At 35.5% G+C, this 14,769-nt stretch overlaps 3 protein-coding genes across 4 annotated transcripts; 1 reads left to right on the forward strand and 2 right to left on the reverse strand.

The window, feature by feature from the left end:
* Positions 1 to 303: 303 nt before the first annotated feature.
* On the reverse strand, positions 304 to 1,681 carry LOC140839331 (NAC domain-containing protein 72-like). Its single transcript, XM_073205964.1, has 3 exons — positions 1,486 to 1,681; positions 868 to 1,157; positions 304 to 777 (listed from the first exon to the last, which is right to left on the reverse strand). The coding sequence occupies exons 1-3, from the start codon at positions 1,679 to 1,681 to the stop codon at positions 304 to 306; spliced, it is 960 nt and encodes a 319-aa protein (XP_073062065.1).
* Positions 1,682 to 4,216: 2,535 nt separating this feature from the next.
* On the reverse strand, positions 4,217 to 6,552 carry LOC140840272 (IRK-interacting protein-like). The gene is made up of 2 exons (XM_073207551.1): positions 6,088 to 6,552; positions 4,217 to 5,860 (listed from the first exon to the last, which is right to left on the reverse strand). The coding sequence occupies exons 1-2, from the start codon at positions 6,313 to 6,315 to the stop codon at positions 4,421 to 4,423; spliced, it is 1,668 nt and encodes a 555-aa protein (XP_073063652.1). The 5' UTR covers positions 6,316 to 6,552; the 3' UTR covers positions 4,217 to 4,420.
* Positions 6,553 to 7,313: 761 nt separating this feature from the next.
* Positions 7,314 to 14,758, forward strand: LOC140840273 (uncharacterized). Of its 2 annotated transcripts, XM_073207552.1 has the most exons (18): positions 7,314 to 7,491; positions 7,566 to 7,659; positions 7,774 to 7,827; positions 7,943 to 7,995; positions 8,404 to 8,437; positions 9,277 to 9,349; positions 9,876 to 9,967; positions 10,120 to 10,194; positions 10,864 to 10,955; positions 11,390 to 11,519; positions 11,627 to 11,716; positions 11,945 to 12,010; positions 12,546 to 12,637; positions 12,867 to 12,932; positions 13,012 to 13,078; positions 13,393 to 13,481; positions 13,827 to 13,953; positions 14,446 to 14,758. In XM_073207552.1, the coding sequence occupies exons 1-18, from the start codon at positions 7,364 to 7,366 to the stop codon at positions 14,530 to 14,532; spliced, it is 1,509 nt and encodes a 502-aa protein (XP_073063653.1). In that variant the 5' UTR covers positions 7,314 to 7,363; the 3' UTR covers positions 14,533 to 14,758. The 2 variants fall into 2 exon arrangements, with proteins under 2 accessions (XP_073063653.1, XP_073063654.1); XM_073207553.1 differs by lacking the exon at positions 13,827 to 13,953.
* Positions 14,759 to 14,769: the final 11 nt, after the last annotated feature.

The following is a 14,769-nucleotide window of genomic DNA, read 5'->3' on the forward strand; positions in this document are numbered from 1 at the left end:
TAAATTTAATAGAAATATTATATAAATAATTTTGAAAAACCACAAAAGTTCGACAGTTTAAAACTTGAAACAAATCACTACCCAAATAGAAAAATGATGTGAGCACATCAACACACACACACATATAGCACATCAAACCGAAAGCATACGAAACACAGATAAAAGGCATAAATTCTCTCTAATTTGAGGTTTGTTTCTCCACTAAAAACAGGCACACCGGACTTTAGAAGTGCATGCACACATCAAACTCACAATCTTCCCGAATAACAAATCAACTGTAGACTACTGATCTAAATTATCCATCTATATCTGTTGCGTGATGTCATTCCAAAGATCATCCATGCTGTAGAGAGATGGTCCAAAAGAGTCCATTAATGTGCAAGGAGTTGAATTGTTGAGAAGATGGCAATCTCCGCAGGATGCATCTGCTGGTTTAGGGTCTACCAAGAAGCTCTCACTGGCGTTTTCCTGTGGATTCTCTATATATACTCGCCCAACGTCGTCCGAAGTACTTCCAAAAAAATAATAGAGCGATCCATCAAGATTTTGGCTCTGACCGTATTCTAGAGCTGCTGGAAAATTCTGCTGTTGTTGCACCAAAAGATCAACGTTATCATGTCCAATCTTCATACGCTTGTTTGACGTTGCCTGCAGGTTCTCACTTTTGGAACACTCGTTGGTTTCTTGTTCTTTAATTTGACAAGAAATTGTAGCATCTTCCTTTGTAGACAGACCGCGGGAATTCATATAAATCCGACACAAAACACAGCTGTCTAACTGCAAAAGTTAGGAACAAACAAAAAATTTTAATATACATATATTATATATATTAAAAGATGAATTGAAACAATAACTTTTTTAAATTACCAGCATGTCATTAGCGTCATTGTGTTGTTTTGAAGCTGGCTGATCAACCACGTACTCGTGCATAAGCCAATTAGTTTTCTTTTCTTTTGGGGGTTTTCCTTCGTAAAAGGCTAAAGATCGCTTGTATCCAATACAAACGTTGTTACGATCATATACACATTTATCAGCTCCGGTGGCCTTCCAGTATCCGTTACCGGTTGTTCGGTCCGGTCGCTTTCCATTTAAATACTTTCGATTTCTTGTGGTGAAGAAGTACCATTCGTTGGAGCGGCCTAAACTCGAATATGCCCCTGCAAATATATGTGTCAATTATAATTATTGAATCATAAAAAACATAACGCTGGATGAGTCGCCAAGCTAGCAAGGAAAATTAAAAATTAATCTTGGAACACAAATATAATTAACCCGTGTGTGTACAAAATATTTTTTCCAAGAACAAGCTGTCACAAAAAAGTATAACAATATTAATTTGAGGATTAACGTACGTAAAATAATTAACATATATATGAGACAATTTTGATATGATTAACATGATGCATGTATCAATAAACGCAGACAACAAGAGTCTCGAGTTCAATCCGATATTCATATATGATTGAAGGAACAGATATCACGTACCAGTTAATTCATGGGGACTATTCTTGTAAAGGTTGATGCTGGGGATACATTCGTATTTAATGGGCTCCTTATTAATCTTCTTGTTCAAGTACTGAATGAGTTCTTCGTCTTTGGGGTCGAAGTAAACCCCCGGTTTGATATCAGGTACAACAGTACTCCCATCTTCTTCCTCATTTATGATCAGATTACACTCCATGACTAGCGATCTGAGGGATCTTGAAATTACTCCCTTCACTAACACCAAGTTAAATTTTTAGAAAATTTTTTTAAGATCAAGGGTTTGTATAGCTATCTTTAATGATGAGAGCTCTGCAGTATTTTGAATTCTATACGTACGTACGTATGATCATAATTAATTTAATAGTTCATTCACACACACATATATATAGAGAGAGAGAGAGACCAAATTTTGTTTAAAAAAAAGGATTATAAATGAGTTTTTTTCTGATAACAATTTTATAGTTATCGTAATCTATCTAGTTAATTAGAAAACAAATTCAAAATTTTTACAAAGCTACATCGCGTATATAGGATATTCCAATATATTCAAGATTCTGACAAAATTTCAAGAAAATATAGGATCGACTTCATTCTCTTTTGGATTGATTATGTACAAATATATTATCCGATTTGCAATTATTTGATAGAAATAAATTGATAAATGTATATTATTTTTGTCTATATTTTTTAATTTTGTTTATTTCACATCGCCACAATATAATTGCTAGATTTGACAATGCACGCACAATGGTTTTATTTGTTTTAGGATAATAAATTAATCCGATCATATCGAGTTTAAATATATTAATTAATCATCTGATGCAAAAGTATTTGGATCTCAAATTAGCTTACTGTATCAGTATGCAGGGGATTAACGATACCGAGGAGATTAGCTTACCGTATCAGTTGAAGTGGTTTATGGTAGAATAAGTTACGATCATCTCTACACACTCCTCTGATATCGAACTACTCGAAACTGAATCATCATTGCATCTCTTTGAAAAACGTTTTACATCTACAGGAAAACAAAATAATTTTTTTATTACATTAAAAAGAAAGTAGAAAAGAGAATTTATGATGGTTACATGTCAGGAAATGGGGTTGTGGACGAGGCTGGAGGGCTGCCTGCAATTAAATGAAGATCGATTCCTTGCCCCCGGCGGTTGGAGCTTCCAAGAGTATTCAGGGGTTAAGAGAAACTCATTCGAGGGGCAGACTCTTGGTTTCATATATGCAACCCAATACTTGAGAGTTCTTCTTATACTTCTCAATTTGCTCGCCGTCATTTGAAAACTGGTGTCCTGCTCATTTTCCTCATGCAGCAAGGTTTGCATCATTTCTTTCCTTTCATTTTTCGGTCTGCTTGGTTCAGAACTTATGTATGGACATTAATGTTAATGACAAAATGTCAATGATGTTTAATAGTTTCAAGGTAGGTTTGGTTGTGTTTATGAGATAGATAGGATGTTTGATATCCTGAGATGAATAACGGAATTTGGATGGTCAAAGAAATGACAGCACGTTTACTGTTTCTGCAGAAACTAGAAAAAAAAAACAAGTTTCTTCAAAAAATCGCCATGTATTTCTGCTTTGCGGTTTTTGTTAATCATTAAGTGGATCATGAAACCATCTTCATTACTTCCTGCTATTCAAGTAATAAGGTGAAGAATAGCTGTTCACGTCAAGTAAACGAAATGCCGAATAGCTGTGGCATGAGTTGAGTTTGTTAGGGTAAAGAAAAAGGGCTAGGACAACGCTTAGAACCAACCCTTTTGTAGGCATTCAAGGATTCGTTAGTCTACTGTCCGAGGATTGTATGAGTTATGGTGAAATAGGACGTGTGTTGGTTTATTTTGGAAAAATAGATGTGTAATTTACTATAATTTTAATTTATACATTTTTGCAACAATCTAAGTGTCTTATCTACCCAGTCAAACAGAAAAATGCTAGTGAAAAAAGAAAATGTATCTCATCAGCCCTAAATCTGATGGCAGTCCATAACCTATAGGCACACTTGCTTTATTCCTCGCGACAAGATCAACAAGATTGAAGTTCCTCGGATCACTTTACATCGTAATTTACTACTCCCCTTCCAACCACCTACAAAATTGAATCCATGCAAGTGGAAGATATGAATTAAACCGGGTTAACCTACTTTTGTCTTGATCTAATTCCATAAGGCCTATCTTTGGCAAAGCTCATGGTGGAGGAGAAGCTGGAAACGCTATGAACTACAGCATGAAATGGCTTGATTCTTAGCCAAAAACATTCCATTCTGTACTTGAAGTTGGGGTCACTGTGCTCCCCTTGAGAGATCACCAGCAGTAAAAAGAATCTGTTACGTTAATTGGCGCTGCAGATGGAGATCTTGTCACTCGAATCAATAGGAGAATTGCTGAGCCATTGCGGATGGTCGACTCCTCTGAACTTAAGGCTCAATCCTTGGAAGGACTGCAAGTTTGTGTCGGGGATGCCAATGGGGTGAATAGCAAAGCGACACGTGAAGAGATGACAAATCGAGTAAATTGGTAAGGCAAGATAAGGTTGGAATGCAATCGAGGTCGTTGATGCACCCTTAAGGGGTGTAACATCAGACCAACTGGTGGGATGGTTTTGTCGTTTGGGAGAGACATTTTCATTTTCATCTCATTCGTAATCAATTGCAGAATCATCAGATTGGTAGATATTGTATAATTCAAAATTCACCTCCATATTTGACTACCCTATAACATGAGGAGAACATGTTAATATAATCTAGCGCGTACTATCCAATATGAAAGAAGTTTTGAAACGATACGTCCCACCCTGAATTAACTAAATAGTCAGTAAGTTGATGGGAACAGTAAAGGAAAGCCTAAATAAAGATTACAAGTTAGTTTTTCTAGCGAGCATTAGTATAACATAGAGACAATTAAAAGAACCGAGCTACCTTAATTCAAGCCACATATTTGTATCTGCAAAGAACTTTACACCTCAGTACCCTATCACGTACATAAAAACCAGGCATAACCATGATTTTAACCCGACTTGGACCTTGTGATCTTTGCCTATCTGCAAAGATATCGTCCATGTAATGAGGGTCGAACGGCCTATTTTCAGTGACCCTGAGAATGCCCAAAGGAGGGTTGAATGAAAACGCAAGCAAATGGAGCAACCAAACACACTTAGCAGCAACAAAAAATGCTTGCAGAAGCTGCTCGGGCCACGGCCTAGTCCACCCTAGAGTTGCAATTATGCCACTCATTTTGTCGTCGCAGAACTTGCTAAATTCGTCACTATAATACTTCGTTCCTTTCCTCAATACCTCATTCCAACTTAGATTTCGTAGTGCAACAAAAGATTGGAACTGAGCTTGGCAATCTTGACGAGGGTCCAAGATCTTAGGCGCTCCATTTTTTTGGAAAATACAGTTCTCAAAATCTTGGTAGAGTGATTGATTTATGATAGCCTCGATATGGTATAACACCGCTTTAGAGTACTTGGAATTGAAAGAGAGTTTGTGTGGTTGAAGATGCATGTTCATGTTATCGATCAACGAGTGGTCTGTTTCTTCGATTTGCCCAACAAGAATCTTGCAGAACTGCTTCATTGACAATCTTGTCTCTGATACAATCTGTAAGAATCCCTCTTCCATCACTTCTTCACTAACTGGCATGAAATTTTCTGCATTTTCATCACCGGGTTTCCCTCTTTTCGGAAGATTTATAAGCTTTTCTTGCCTCAAGGCCTTCTTCAGTTCTTCGCAATATGTCTCCAAGTACTCCATTTTCTGGCTTAAATCCACTAAAGATCCCTTAATTTCTGCAACTTCGATTAAGGCTGAATCTCGGGTTTCTTTAGCTTCCTCCAGTTCTTTCTTCAACATCTCAGTAGAAACAATCTCCGAGTCTTTACCACTTTCAGAAACTTCCACCGGCTTTGGTCGAGCAGGTGAACTTTCATTCTTGTTCTTCTTCTTCTTTGTACTAGAAAAAATCCATGGAAACTTCAGAACCCTGTTTCTTGGCGGTGAATAAAAAGATGTTCTTGAACCTGATTCACTACTTATCAAACCAGGGTTGCATCTGTTGCAAGATGATACTGATTTAAGCTCTCCTGCACTATTCCTTCTAGATTTGCTGGAATGAAGCCCGGGTGATTCTTCTAGAGCAGTAACATTATTTGCACAAGAACCTATGCCCGAATTTTGATCTTCTGCGGGGAATTTGTGTCCCTCCAAGCTTATGAATTCGGAGAGCAACCCTTTTCTTGGTTTTGGATTTGGAATTCGATCGAAATTTTCTGTACCTAAGGTATGCTCATCCCAACTTTCTGTGTGATTTTGGTTTTCCAGCAGATGATATGGATATCCTGGTAAAGGTTCATCTTCATAACTCTGATAAGATTTCACATTGAAGAACATTTTTGTGAATAAATGGAAGATATAGCAACTGAAAATGGCCTGATGGCCCTAAGCTGTTGACAATCACGCAAATCCAATTTTGAATTTAAATAATAATATCTGCAAAACTGAAGTTTCACCCCAAGAGCCATCCACCCAACTAAAATTATCGGCTATATGGAGAAAAGGGTAGCAAAAATAAACAAAGAAACAAAACTTACTGGAGTAAAAACAGGGTAATCTTGTGCGGAGAATGGCGGAGCAAGGCAAGAAACAGGGGAAGAAGCCGCGTTGAATCTCATCTTATTTCCCTGCGTCAGAACGGCGTGAAGCGCTCGAAGCTCCACAGCTTTGGCAAACGCTGCTTGAATATCTTTTCTACTTACGTCATTCCCATCCCCACTTTCACTGCACCCAATTTTACTGTGCTCTGTATGAACATCCGCCATTAACAGAGGAACATATAGATAATGAAATCTAACGGTTGGATTTGGTAGTATGCAGTACAGAGAAGTAGATCATGTGATATAATATCCAGTAAAGGACTGTGGGGAGCCAACTAAAATATGGAAGAAGACGAAACAAAGAGGGATTTTGTCTGTGTTCTCAGTGAAGTAATTTGGAACGAGCGACTGAGTGTGCATGTGAACCAGATAACAAGTGAAGAAGAAGGAATATTTCGATACATTTATTATGTATGTTTTCTTGTGAACGACAGAATATTTATTTTTATTCTTATCAAAATATTTCTAGTTTTTTTTTTTTTTTATTTAGATGTCATTATCATCTAATTGAAATCATATTTTAAAAATTGAACTCTCGGTTGTTTGTTTTCTTGATTCGGAAATATAAATAAGAAACTAAAATCCTTATTTTGTTACTTAAATAAATTTCCATCCAATCTTATAACTTTTCAATACAAAAAAAAATTAAGTATTCAAATTATTTATAATTATCAAAATAAAAACATTAATTTAATGGTCGAATAATCTGTAACTTGGCTTTTTCCCGCAACAAGAAAACAAAGAGCAAAATGTCATTTAATTAAGTGGGGACAAAGATAAAATACTAAAATTTTCTATATTAACTAAAAGATTTTTATTTGGCGCGATCACTTTTGATTTACATTTAAGCAGAGAACCTTTTATTTACATTCTGGTCGAGTTAAAATTTTTTTTTTTCTTGCAAGTGTTTTCCATTCACATTTGGATTCAGTAATTTGATTGGAATGAATACAAATATAAAAATAAAAATATTTCCAAGAAGAGGTGTGGGCGTGGCATGCCCTCAGTCACCAAAATTAGGCACACCTTTTAAGGTATCTTCTATTTGTCATGTCTTGCTGACAACTGGACCGGATAATTTTTTAAAAAATTAAAAAAAAAAAACCAATTTTTATATATAGAATTAAATTTTTGTTAAGAAAATAACAAAATGATATATTCCCCCAAAACAAAACCTTGTTTTATTACCTGATGAGCGTTTATTTATGGCGGGATGTTCAAAGTCATCGGTGCTGCTTGCTGTTTACTCGAGTCAACAAGGGGAGAAAATCATCAAAATTGCATGGAAAAATACCTAGCTCCAGTGAATTCCTTGAATCAGAGGCCCAGACCCTCGAACAGGTCATTCTCATTTCCCCTGTTTAAGATTTCATCCGTTGTTGAAATCGAGTATATGGAAAGTCGCGCGATTTCAGGCATCGGTGGAAGAGGAGTCTGATCGAATTGAACGGGAGATTGGAGCCAAATTATCGTCGTATTTCTGGCCTCATCATTCAATCCTACTCTGAGGTCACAGTCTCACTTTATTTGCTGTTTGTCCTGCTGTTTGATCACTGAATTATGGAAATAATTGAGTGTCTGGATGATAAGTTGATTATTTTCTTTTGGATGAATTTCTCGAAGATTGGAGCTTTTCCTCATACATATCACGTGGATGGAGAACCATGCCAGACCCATGTATGGAACTTTATAATTTGTTTGGAGTTTATTAGACGATGTTAGGTAGAAAATTTGTATTTCGTTACCCAAGTTTGGCTTGTGCTGGTTTTTTTATTTGCGCCAGTTTTGACAGATTGATTGGTTTGTCGACGCCAGATGGAACGATAATCCCGGCACAACTAGTAGGTCGAATTTCCACTTTTTTCCCCTGTTTAATAGTGTTTCTTCAATATGCTGATTTATTTTGCCCGGGAAACACATTCATGTGGTGGCTACGTTTAGAAAACTCTTGTATTGAAACGTACGTCCAGTTCATGAAAACCGGTACAATCAATAGTTTATTTATCATAATGGATTTTCATTGAGTGGTGTTACAGAGAACATATTGCTTTTATCTATATGTTTATTGTATTCTAATAGTTGTTGAAAAAAAATGTCTTAATGCATGATTTTATTTTGCGAGACAAGAATTTGCTTGAGGAAAATGAAAACAAAAATTATATATCATTTACGTCATTTTCTTTTGTCTTAATTATGTTCGTCTTGCTGGATATCAAGTGCTAATGGTTGCCACTCTTTGCACGTCAATTTCAGGTGGGGTATCTCAGCAGTCGAATTTGATTCCAAGGTGACTTGCTGCATTAGTAGATCCTTCAGTTGTATGTCGTAATTGTCCCTTGTATAGTAGTTGTAGGCTGCATCCAGATAGTTTTAAGAGTTTAAGTTAAATATGAAATATTTCATGTCATTGTAAATGCAATTCTCAGGATTACCGTTAAAGAGCTCAGAAAAGTTTTTGATGTTACTTGATAGCAGGAAAAGCACTTCTTGGAAATAAAAAATTTATTTTTATACAAAAGCCATCAATAGAAACTTAATGCTAAAAGTAGTTCATGTAATGAATAGCTCATAATGAAAGCCTGAATTACCGATTCTCGGATTTTCCAATTTTTTGCTTTGTCAGGCTGATATTCTATGGTCCAGTGAATGATAAATCATGTTCTCCTTTGAGGACCAGGGCTTAGTGATATTTCCAAAATTTACACCACAAATGATTTACCACTATATTCAGGTGACATGCTTTAAGTTTTGAAAAATGCAGCAAAATTGTCGACCTGAGTAGTCTCCAATCTGAGAGAGTAGTCATTCAGTTCACAAGGGAAATTTTGTATTAATCTATTTACGATTATATTTCTCTAATATATTATCAGTTGCCCTTGACTATTGACCTTGGAAAGAAGCGAAAGACCAGATTTCAGAGAGCATGATCACCCTTACTATGTCATGACTAGTATGTTTAAGACGTGTAAGGTAGTCAGTTTGATATACCAGAATCATGATAAAACTCATTGAAACTGTTATACTTTCATGCCGAGTGTCAACAACTCATACATTGGAGATTGTTTTTGCTTTTATCTGGTTTATGAGACAAAATTATGTTTATTAATGTCTGTTTGGTTTTTGTAGGGAGTATATCTAGCATCAGTGACAAGATCAGGTTGCTTAACTGTGCATGACTTCGATAATATCCTTAGTCCAGGTAACCAATCATTAACACTTAGATTTATTGTTTGTTAACATTTTATAAAATGAGCCCACTACAAAAATTCACACCTAACAATTGGCTAAAATGCATCTGACCGCTTTGTGTTATCGATAAATAGGTAAAAATCCTCTGAGTAAATAAATAAACATGGAATTCTCTGTTTTAAAATCTATAGCTGAAACCCTCCCTGTGAAAATTAATGAATTAAAAACTCATTGTGTTGTTAAATTTATAGCTAAAACCTACTATGAAAATTAACAAGCTAAAAACCACTTTTTTTTAAAAAAAATATTGTAGCTGAAATTATCTTGGGAAAAATTAAAGAAATAAAACTTTATTGTGTCATTAAATTTATAATTAAAACCACATGTGGGAAATGAATTGAGTTAAAATTCCCATATTTTATAATGGAGATAATGGAATCATCATTTTTCTGTCTTAAGATTTTTCTGATTTCATTATGGTACCCCTAGAATTCAAAATGTCCTCATGTAGTTCTTTTGATGCATAAAATCTTTAGATGTGAAAGAAGATGAAGCAAAACAACTGCTGCATGTATCTACTTCCCAACAACTTGATGTCATCCGTTGGAATGTTGCTAACCAAGATGAGGTGGCAACCTGAGGGCCTCGACTAAAATTTAGTTGGCATAGACAAGAAGCATACATTTTGAAGAAACGCAAAATGCCACAAATTTCTTAATGCCTTGCTAGTGACAAGTTTTCTGAAACTTGCTTCTTTACACTTTTTTTCTTACCTCGCAGATTGCCTGCACATCAACAAAAAGCAGTGAAGTCCTTGTTTATGACATTGGGTATGTCGCCTCTGAACCAGTTGAGGTGAGCATTTTTTCTCCTTTCTTCATTGGAGTTCCTGCACCCTACTTTCTATCATGAGAGTCTCTCACTAATCATGCACAAATACTTGAAAGTGATAAAAAGATGTTTTCTTATCGAAGATTGACCCACTTTATATCCTCTGAACAATGATGATAAGGAAAGGAAAATCATGGATTCAACTAAAAGTTAACTAAATCCATTAGATCCCTATATGGGCTGATAATAACAGATCTCATGCAATCCATTCAGTTCTGATTCCTCTTTGTTTTCTTTCCGTAACCAGTATGATATATAAAGAAGCAGTTTTGTTGGTAAGCTTGTCCATATATAGGTATATATGACAGTATCCTTACCATATTTGCGTATTCATTGAGGTCTGATCCATTAGTGTATGGATTGGTCAAATATATCTGAAATTTCTGACAAATGCATCAGTTGGACTGAAAGAAATTAACATGAATGAATGAAAAGCTGGAATAGGCACCAATTACTCTTATGTCTGATAATTAAGACAAAGAAAATGCATTTAATTTGTTGAGAGGTGGTGTCAGTCTACTGAAGTCATAGATCAATAGGATTTTGTTGTGGCTGCTATGAGTTTGCTTTTGTGTGTTTCATCAATAGCTTTTCACTTACCTAAACACCTTTTCCATGTACTTTTGTATGCAGGTGCTAAGAAAGAGGCCCAATATCACTGTTCATGGGATTAATGCTCATAAAGGTTTCTCAGACATTGCTTTTTCTTCTGATGACAACTCAAGGTTTAAAACTTTAGGCTCTTGCTTTGAAATATTTTTGTTTCTGATGAACAAGAGGCATCGTCTTCTCCATGATTTTTAATCCATAGTATATTGTTAGAGAAATTATATAAGTGTTTATGATGTTAGGAAGCCAATGATTCATTGAAAAGACGAAAGAATATGGGAAAGTGATCTTTGGAGAATAGAGAGTAGGTTATTGACGTAACATTGTTTTGAATAGATCAACCTAAGAGAAAAATGATAATTTTGAACAACAAATTTAAGTTGCTGTGTTTTGTGATGCTTACATTCTTATTATTATTATTATTATTATTATTATTATTATTATTATTATTATTATTATTATTATTATTATTATTATTATTCTATTTTAGTTATATGCTCACGAGGCTTTCATTTCTTGTGGGATGCTTCGTGATATTATGCCCCGATAGGTTGCTCGCTTCTGATGCTAATGGATCGATTAATGTGTGGGATAGAAGAGCTAGTGATCTTCCCTGTTTGGAACTCTCAACCAATTCCTCTGGCACACTTAATAGTATCAAGTTAAGTGGGGACAATGAGGTGAGATTTTTATTGAAGTTGATTAATGAGCCCCAAAATAACCGTTATTTCACGAGTCACTTTCAACAACAGACCATAGCCATCACTCTATTCTGTTGAGCCTATAGATTATATTTGGAGCTAACAAGCTGGGAATTGTATATATGTGGGATCTGCGTGGAGGACGATCATCTACAGCTTTTAGTAATCATAAAGAGGTACCAGCAATTCTGGTTTATGCCCCACTGATTTGGCTTAGAGGACCTTTTATTCTAACATTTTTGGGGATAAAGTCTGCATCATATAGTCAAAAAAGAAAACAAACAGTAAAAATAGAAAGACGTATAACATTGAAATTGTTCTGGATGAATAGCATAAACCCATTAAGAAATCTTTCTTGACTGATAGATAGTCAGTTAGCCATAACAGAAGATTTGCTTATTTAGGGATATTGTTCTCCTCTTGTCGCGGTGAAGCTATCACATGAGCTGGAGAAGATATGGTCCTTAAAGGTATGCAAAGTAATCCACATCCGTTTTCTAGTTCTATACTGTGTCAATCGTTGTGCTGAAATTCTCTGACCCTATTTTCATCGTTTACTTTAAATATCTGGTCTGGTTTCATTGAATCCAACTCATTTGTTTTTGGAACCATTTCTAAAGAAAAAAGGATTACTTTACTCAAGTATATCATTGTCTGCAAGATAATTTCTGTTGTTAATATTTGTTTGTTATCTCCGTGGTCGTATGCCTAGTGGAAGAATTTTTATTTGGTATGTAGATGTAGGCACTATTGATTCACATACTCCGTTATGTTATCGAACAAATTCCACTCAAGCACGTGTTGGGTTATGTTATGAAAGGTAAATCAAGTTTCATTTTTCATATGTTACTGTATTATTGCAACTTTAACAGAGAGGGCATTTACATCAGTAGTGTGCTTTTAGAAACAAGCAACTTATATTTTAGACCACCATTTTATGTTTGGCCCTTTGATTCTTTAATATGCGTTGGCTGAATATGACTACATATTATCAATTATCTGCAGGCTCAATCAAATATTGTTTCAAAGGAAATACACTCGATTGATATTGATCCATCGTGCCCTTACCAATTGGCATTTCATCTTGAAGATGGTTGGTATGTTTGCAAACAAATGCATGCTGCTTTTTTATGTTTTGGAATGGGCTTTAGTCTAGCGACAGCTGTAATTAATTGCATTTGTTACGATTTGTCAAGAACTGAATTTACAACCTGACAATCTTCAACTGCCGTCTTACCTTATTTTCTGAGTCTTCAGTCCTTTATATCTGGCTTGTCCAGTTTGGAGTTTGGAGTTTGTGCTTATGGCTGTTATTGTTTCTTCCAGGTCAGGTGTTCTAGACACTAACAAGCTTCAAGTGACACATATCCATTGTCCTCCACCTCCTTGGCTGTATGTACAACATGAACTTGCTACTTTCTTTTGATGAAGATCGCTGAATGTTGTTCCCCTTGCTGATGTCAACTTACAGGGATGAATCCGATGGTTTAACCAATGTCTCATTCTTGAGAAGACCATGTTGGCTTCCAATAAACTCAGTAAGTCATTTAAGTAATCTAGCTTAAGTATGTTCAACTGCCGTATGACTTTGTATTGTTGATTTTAATTCCATGGAGAAAAGGGGAAAAAATAAAAAAGAAAGAAATGTATAAAAATGTTTTGGACTCGTCTATCTGTTGCATTTCTATATTCTAGCTTATTCTGTGGTATGAAAGTGCTAGCTGAGTATTTCTCTGATTGACATATTCTCATCTCATTCACCTGCAAATAAAGGTTATGGACTTTAGTCTTGTGAGTATGCAGTTGTAGTATCTTCTCATTTTTGCAACTTTTCTTGTTGACAATTTTGCAGATCTATGTTGTGGGATCGTTGTCCAGTAATGGCCTTTACCTTTTGGATTTCTATCCAGACAGTGCCTCTCCTTGTCATGTGGATTACAAGTAAGGAACTCCCAAACACTTCAAATTTAGCCGTTCTTTAAGATTACCGCATCATTTGTTTATTCAAGCAGTGTGTTTGATCACTTGATACATGAGGCGAATTAGCTCTCCATGTATTTATTTAACATATTAAACTGGATGATCAATTTCCATATTCGATCTTATTTGTCCAATCATTTTTGACCCTTTCTACTCTTTCTGAAAACATTTGTTAATGCTGTTCATGTGTGGCTGGGTAGGTGGGTGTTTGAGTGTGATTCCTCATTTCTTTTAGCTAGCAACCAAAGAAAGAATATCAAATAAAAGTTTTTCGGTTTGGGCTGCTAATTTGAAATTCGGTGCTAGTTGTGATGATAAAAGCAATGATAGAAAAAGCGGCCAGCACATACAAAACAGATTTTTGTGTCTCTCTGAAGGTATTACTGCATGTGCGTCTCATCCCCTGAATGGCATCCTTGTGGCTGGAACTAAGGTACACACCACAAAATTCATGGATTTATTTTGTCTACAGAATAATTAATTCTGTGCTTGGATTTAAAATTTTGAAATATCAAAATTTCATATATGATTTATAAATTCATTAGGTGCCAATATTTATTTAACTAGCTCTTCACAACGGTTTTTTTTGTTGTGTAGATGTATTATAATTATAATTGAAAAGAAGTCTAGTTAGCGGGTCCAACCGGGATTGGACCTGCTGGGTTTCTGGGGTCGGGCGGGCCTTGATGGACATGACTGCGTTTTGTGTATTTACCAGATGTCAGTATTGAGTACAAACATGCTAAGTCTGATTAATATATTACTGCTTTTATTTTTTCGTTATTAGTTTATCGACTGACAGATTTATCTTATGAAATGTGCATTTTCCCATAGTGCTTACCAGCAGATGTATAGAATAAATCTGCTTTGCCCGGAAATATTTTCATTCTATGATTGTTAACTTAAGTATCTTTTGCTGTTTTAGCTCTCGTCATTGCTGCTTATTTCTGATTCAAAAGTGTCACACGAGCAGCAGTTGGCCATCCGTTTAGTAAACAATTCCGGACTTTAGGAAACTCCGCGTCATCTAGGATCGTGCAAAGAGATACACGAGGAATGCGACAAGATGTTCCATGCTTTTTTAATATACATTTTTACAGTTTTTCCGATAAATTTCATTTAAAAATGTGAGAGCACATCGATCTAATGTGTGAAGTGTATCTGAAGTGTGCATTGAATCAAATTATTTGCCACTAAATCTGACTTTGATATATATATATTGACATGATTTTTCTTTCCATCATGTGGA

Source organism: Primulina eburnea, chromosome 8, assembly GCF_022965805.1.
Source record: "Primulina eburnea isolate SZY01 chromosome 8, ASM2296580v1, whole genome shotgun sequence".
Lineage (NCBI taxonomy): Eukaryota > Viridiplantae > Streptophyta > Magnoliopsida > Lamiales > Gesneriaceae > Primulina > Primulina eburnea.

Excerpts from the sequence above, each read along its gene's own strand:
- LOC140839331 (XM_073205964.1), bottom strand. The coding sequence starts at position 1,681 with ATGGAGTGTAATCTGATCATAAATGAGGAAGAAGATGGGAGTACTGTT. Across the intron at positions 1,158-1,485 it reads TAGTCCCCATGAATTAACTG|GGGCATATTCGAGTTTAGGC; the intron begins GTACGTGATATC and ends ATATATTTGCAG. Across the intron at positions 778-867 it reads ATGACGCTAATGACATGCTG|TTAGACAGCTGTGTTTTGTG; the intron begins GTAATTTAAAAA and ends TAACTTTTGCAG.
- LOC140840272 (XM_073207551.1), bottom strand. The coding sequence starts at position 6,315 with ATGGCGGATGTTCATACAGAGCACAGTAAAATTGGGTGCAGTGAAAGT. Across the intron at positions 5,861-6,087 it reads ATTACCCTGTTTTTACTCCA|AGTTATGAAGATGAACCTTT; the intron begins GTAAGTTTTGTT and ends AAATCTTATCAG.
- LOC140840273 (XM_073207552.1), top strand. The coding sequence starts at position 7,364 with ATGTTCAAAGTCATCGGTGCTGCTTGCTGTTTACTCGAGTCAACAAGG. Across the intron at positions 7,492-7,565 it reads AGGCCCAGACCCTCGAACAG|GCATCGGTGGAAGAGGAGTC; the intron begins GTCATTCTCATT and ends GCGCGATTTCAG. Across the intron at positions 13,954-14,445 it reads TCCTTGTGGCTGGAACTAAG|CTCTCGTCATTGCTGCTTAT; the intron begins GTACACACCACA and ends TTGCTGTTTTAG.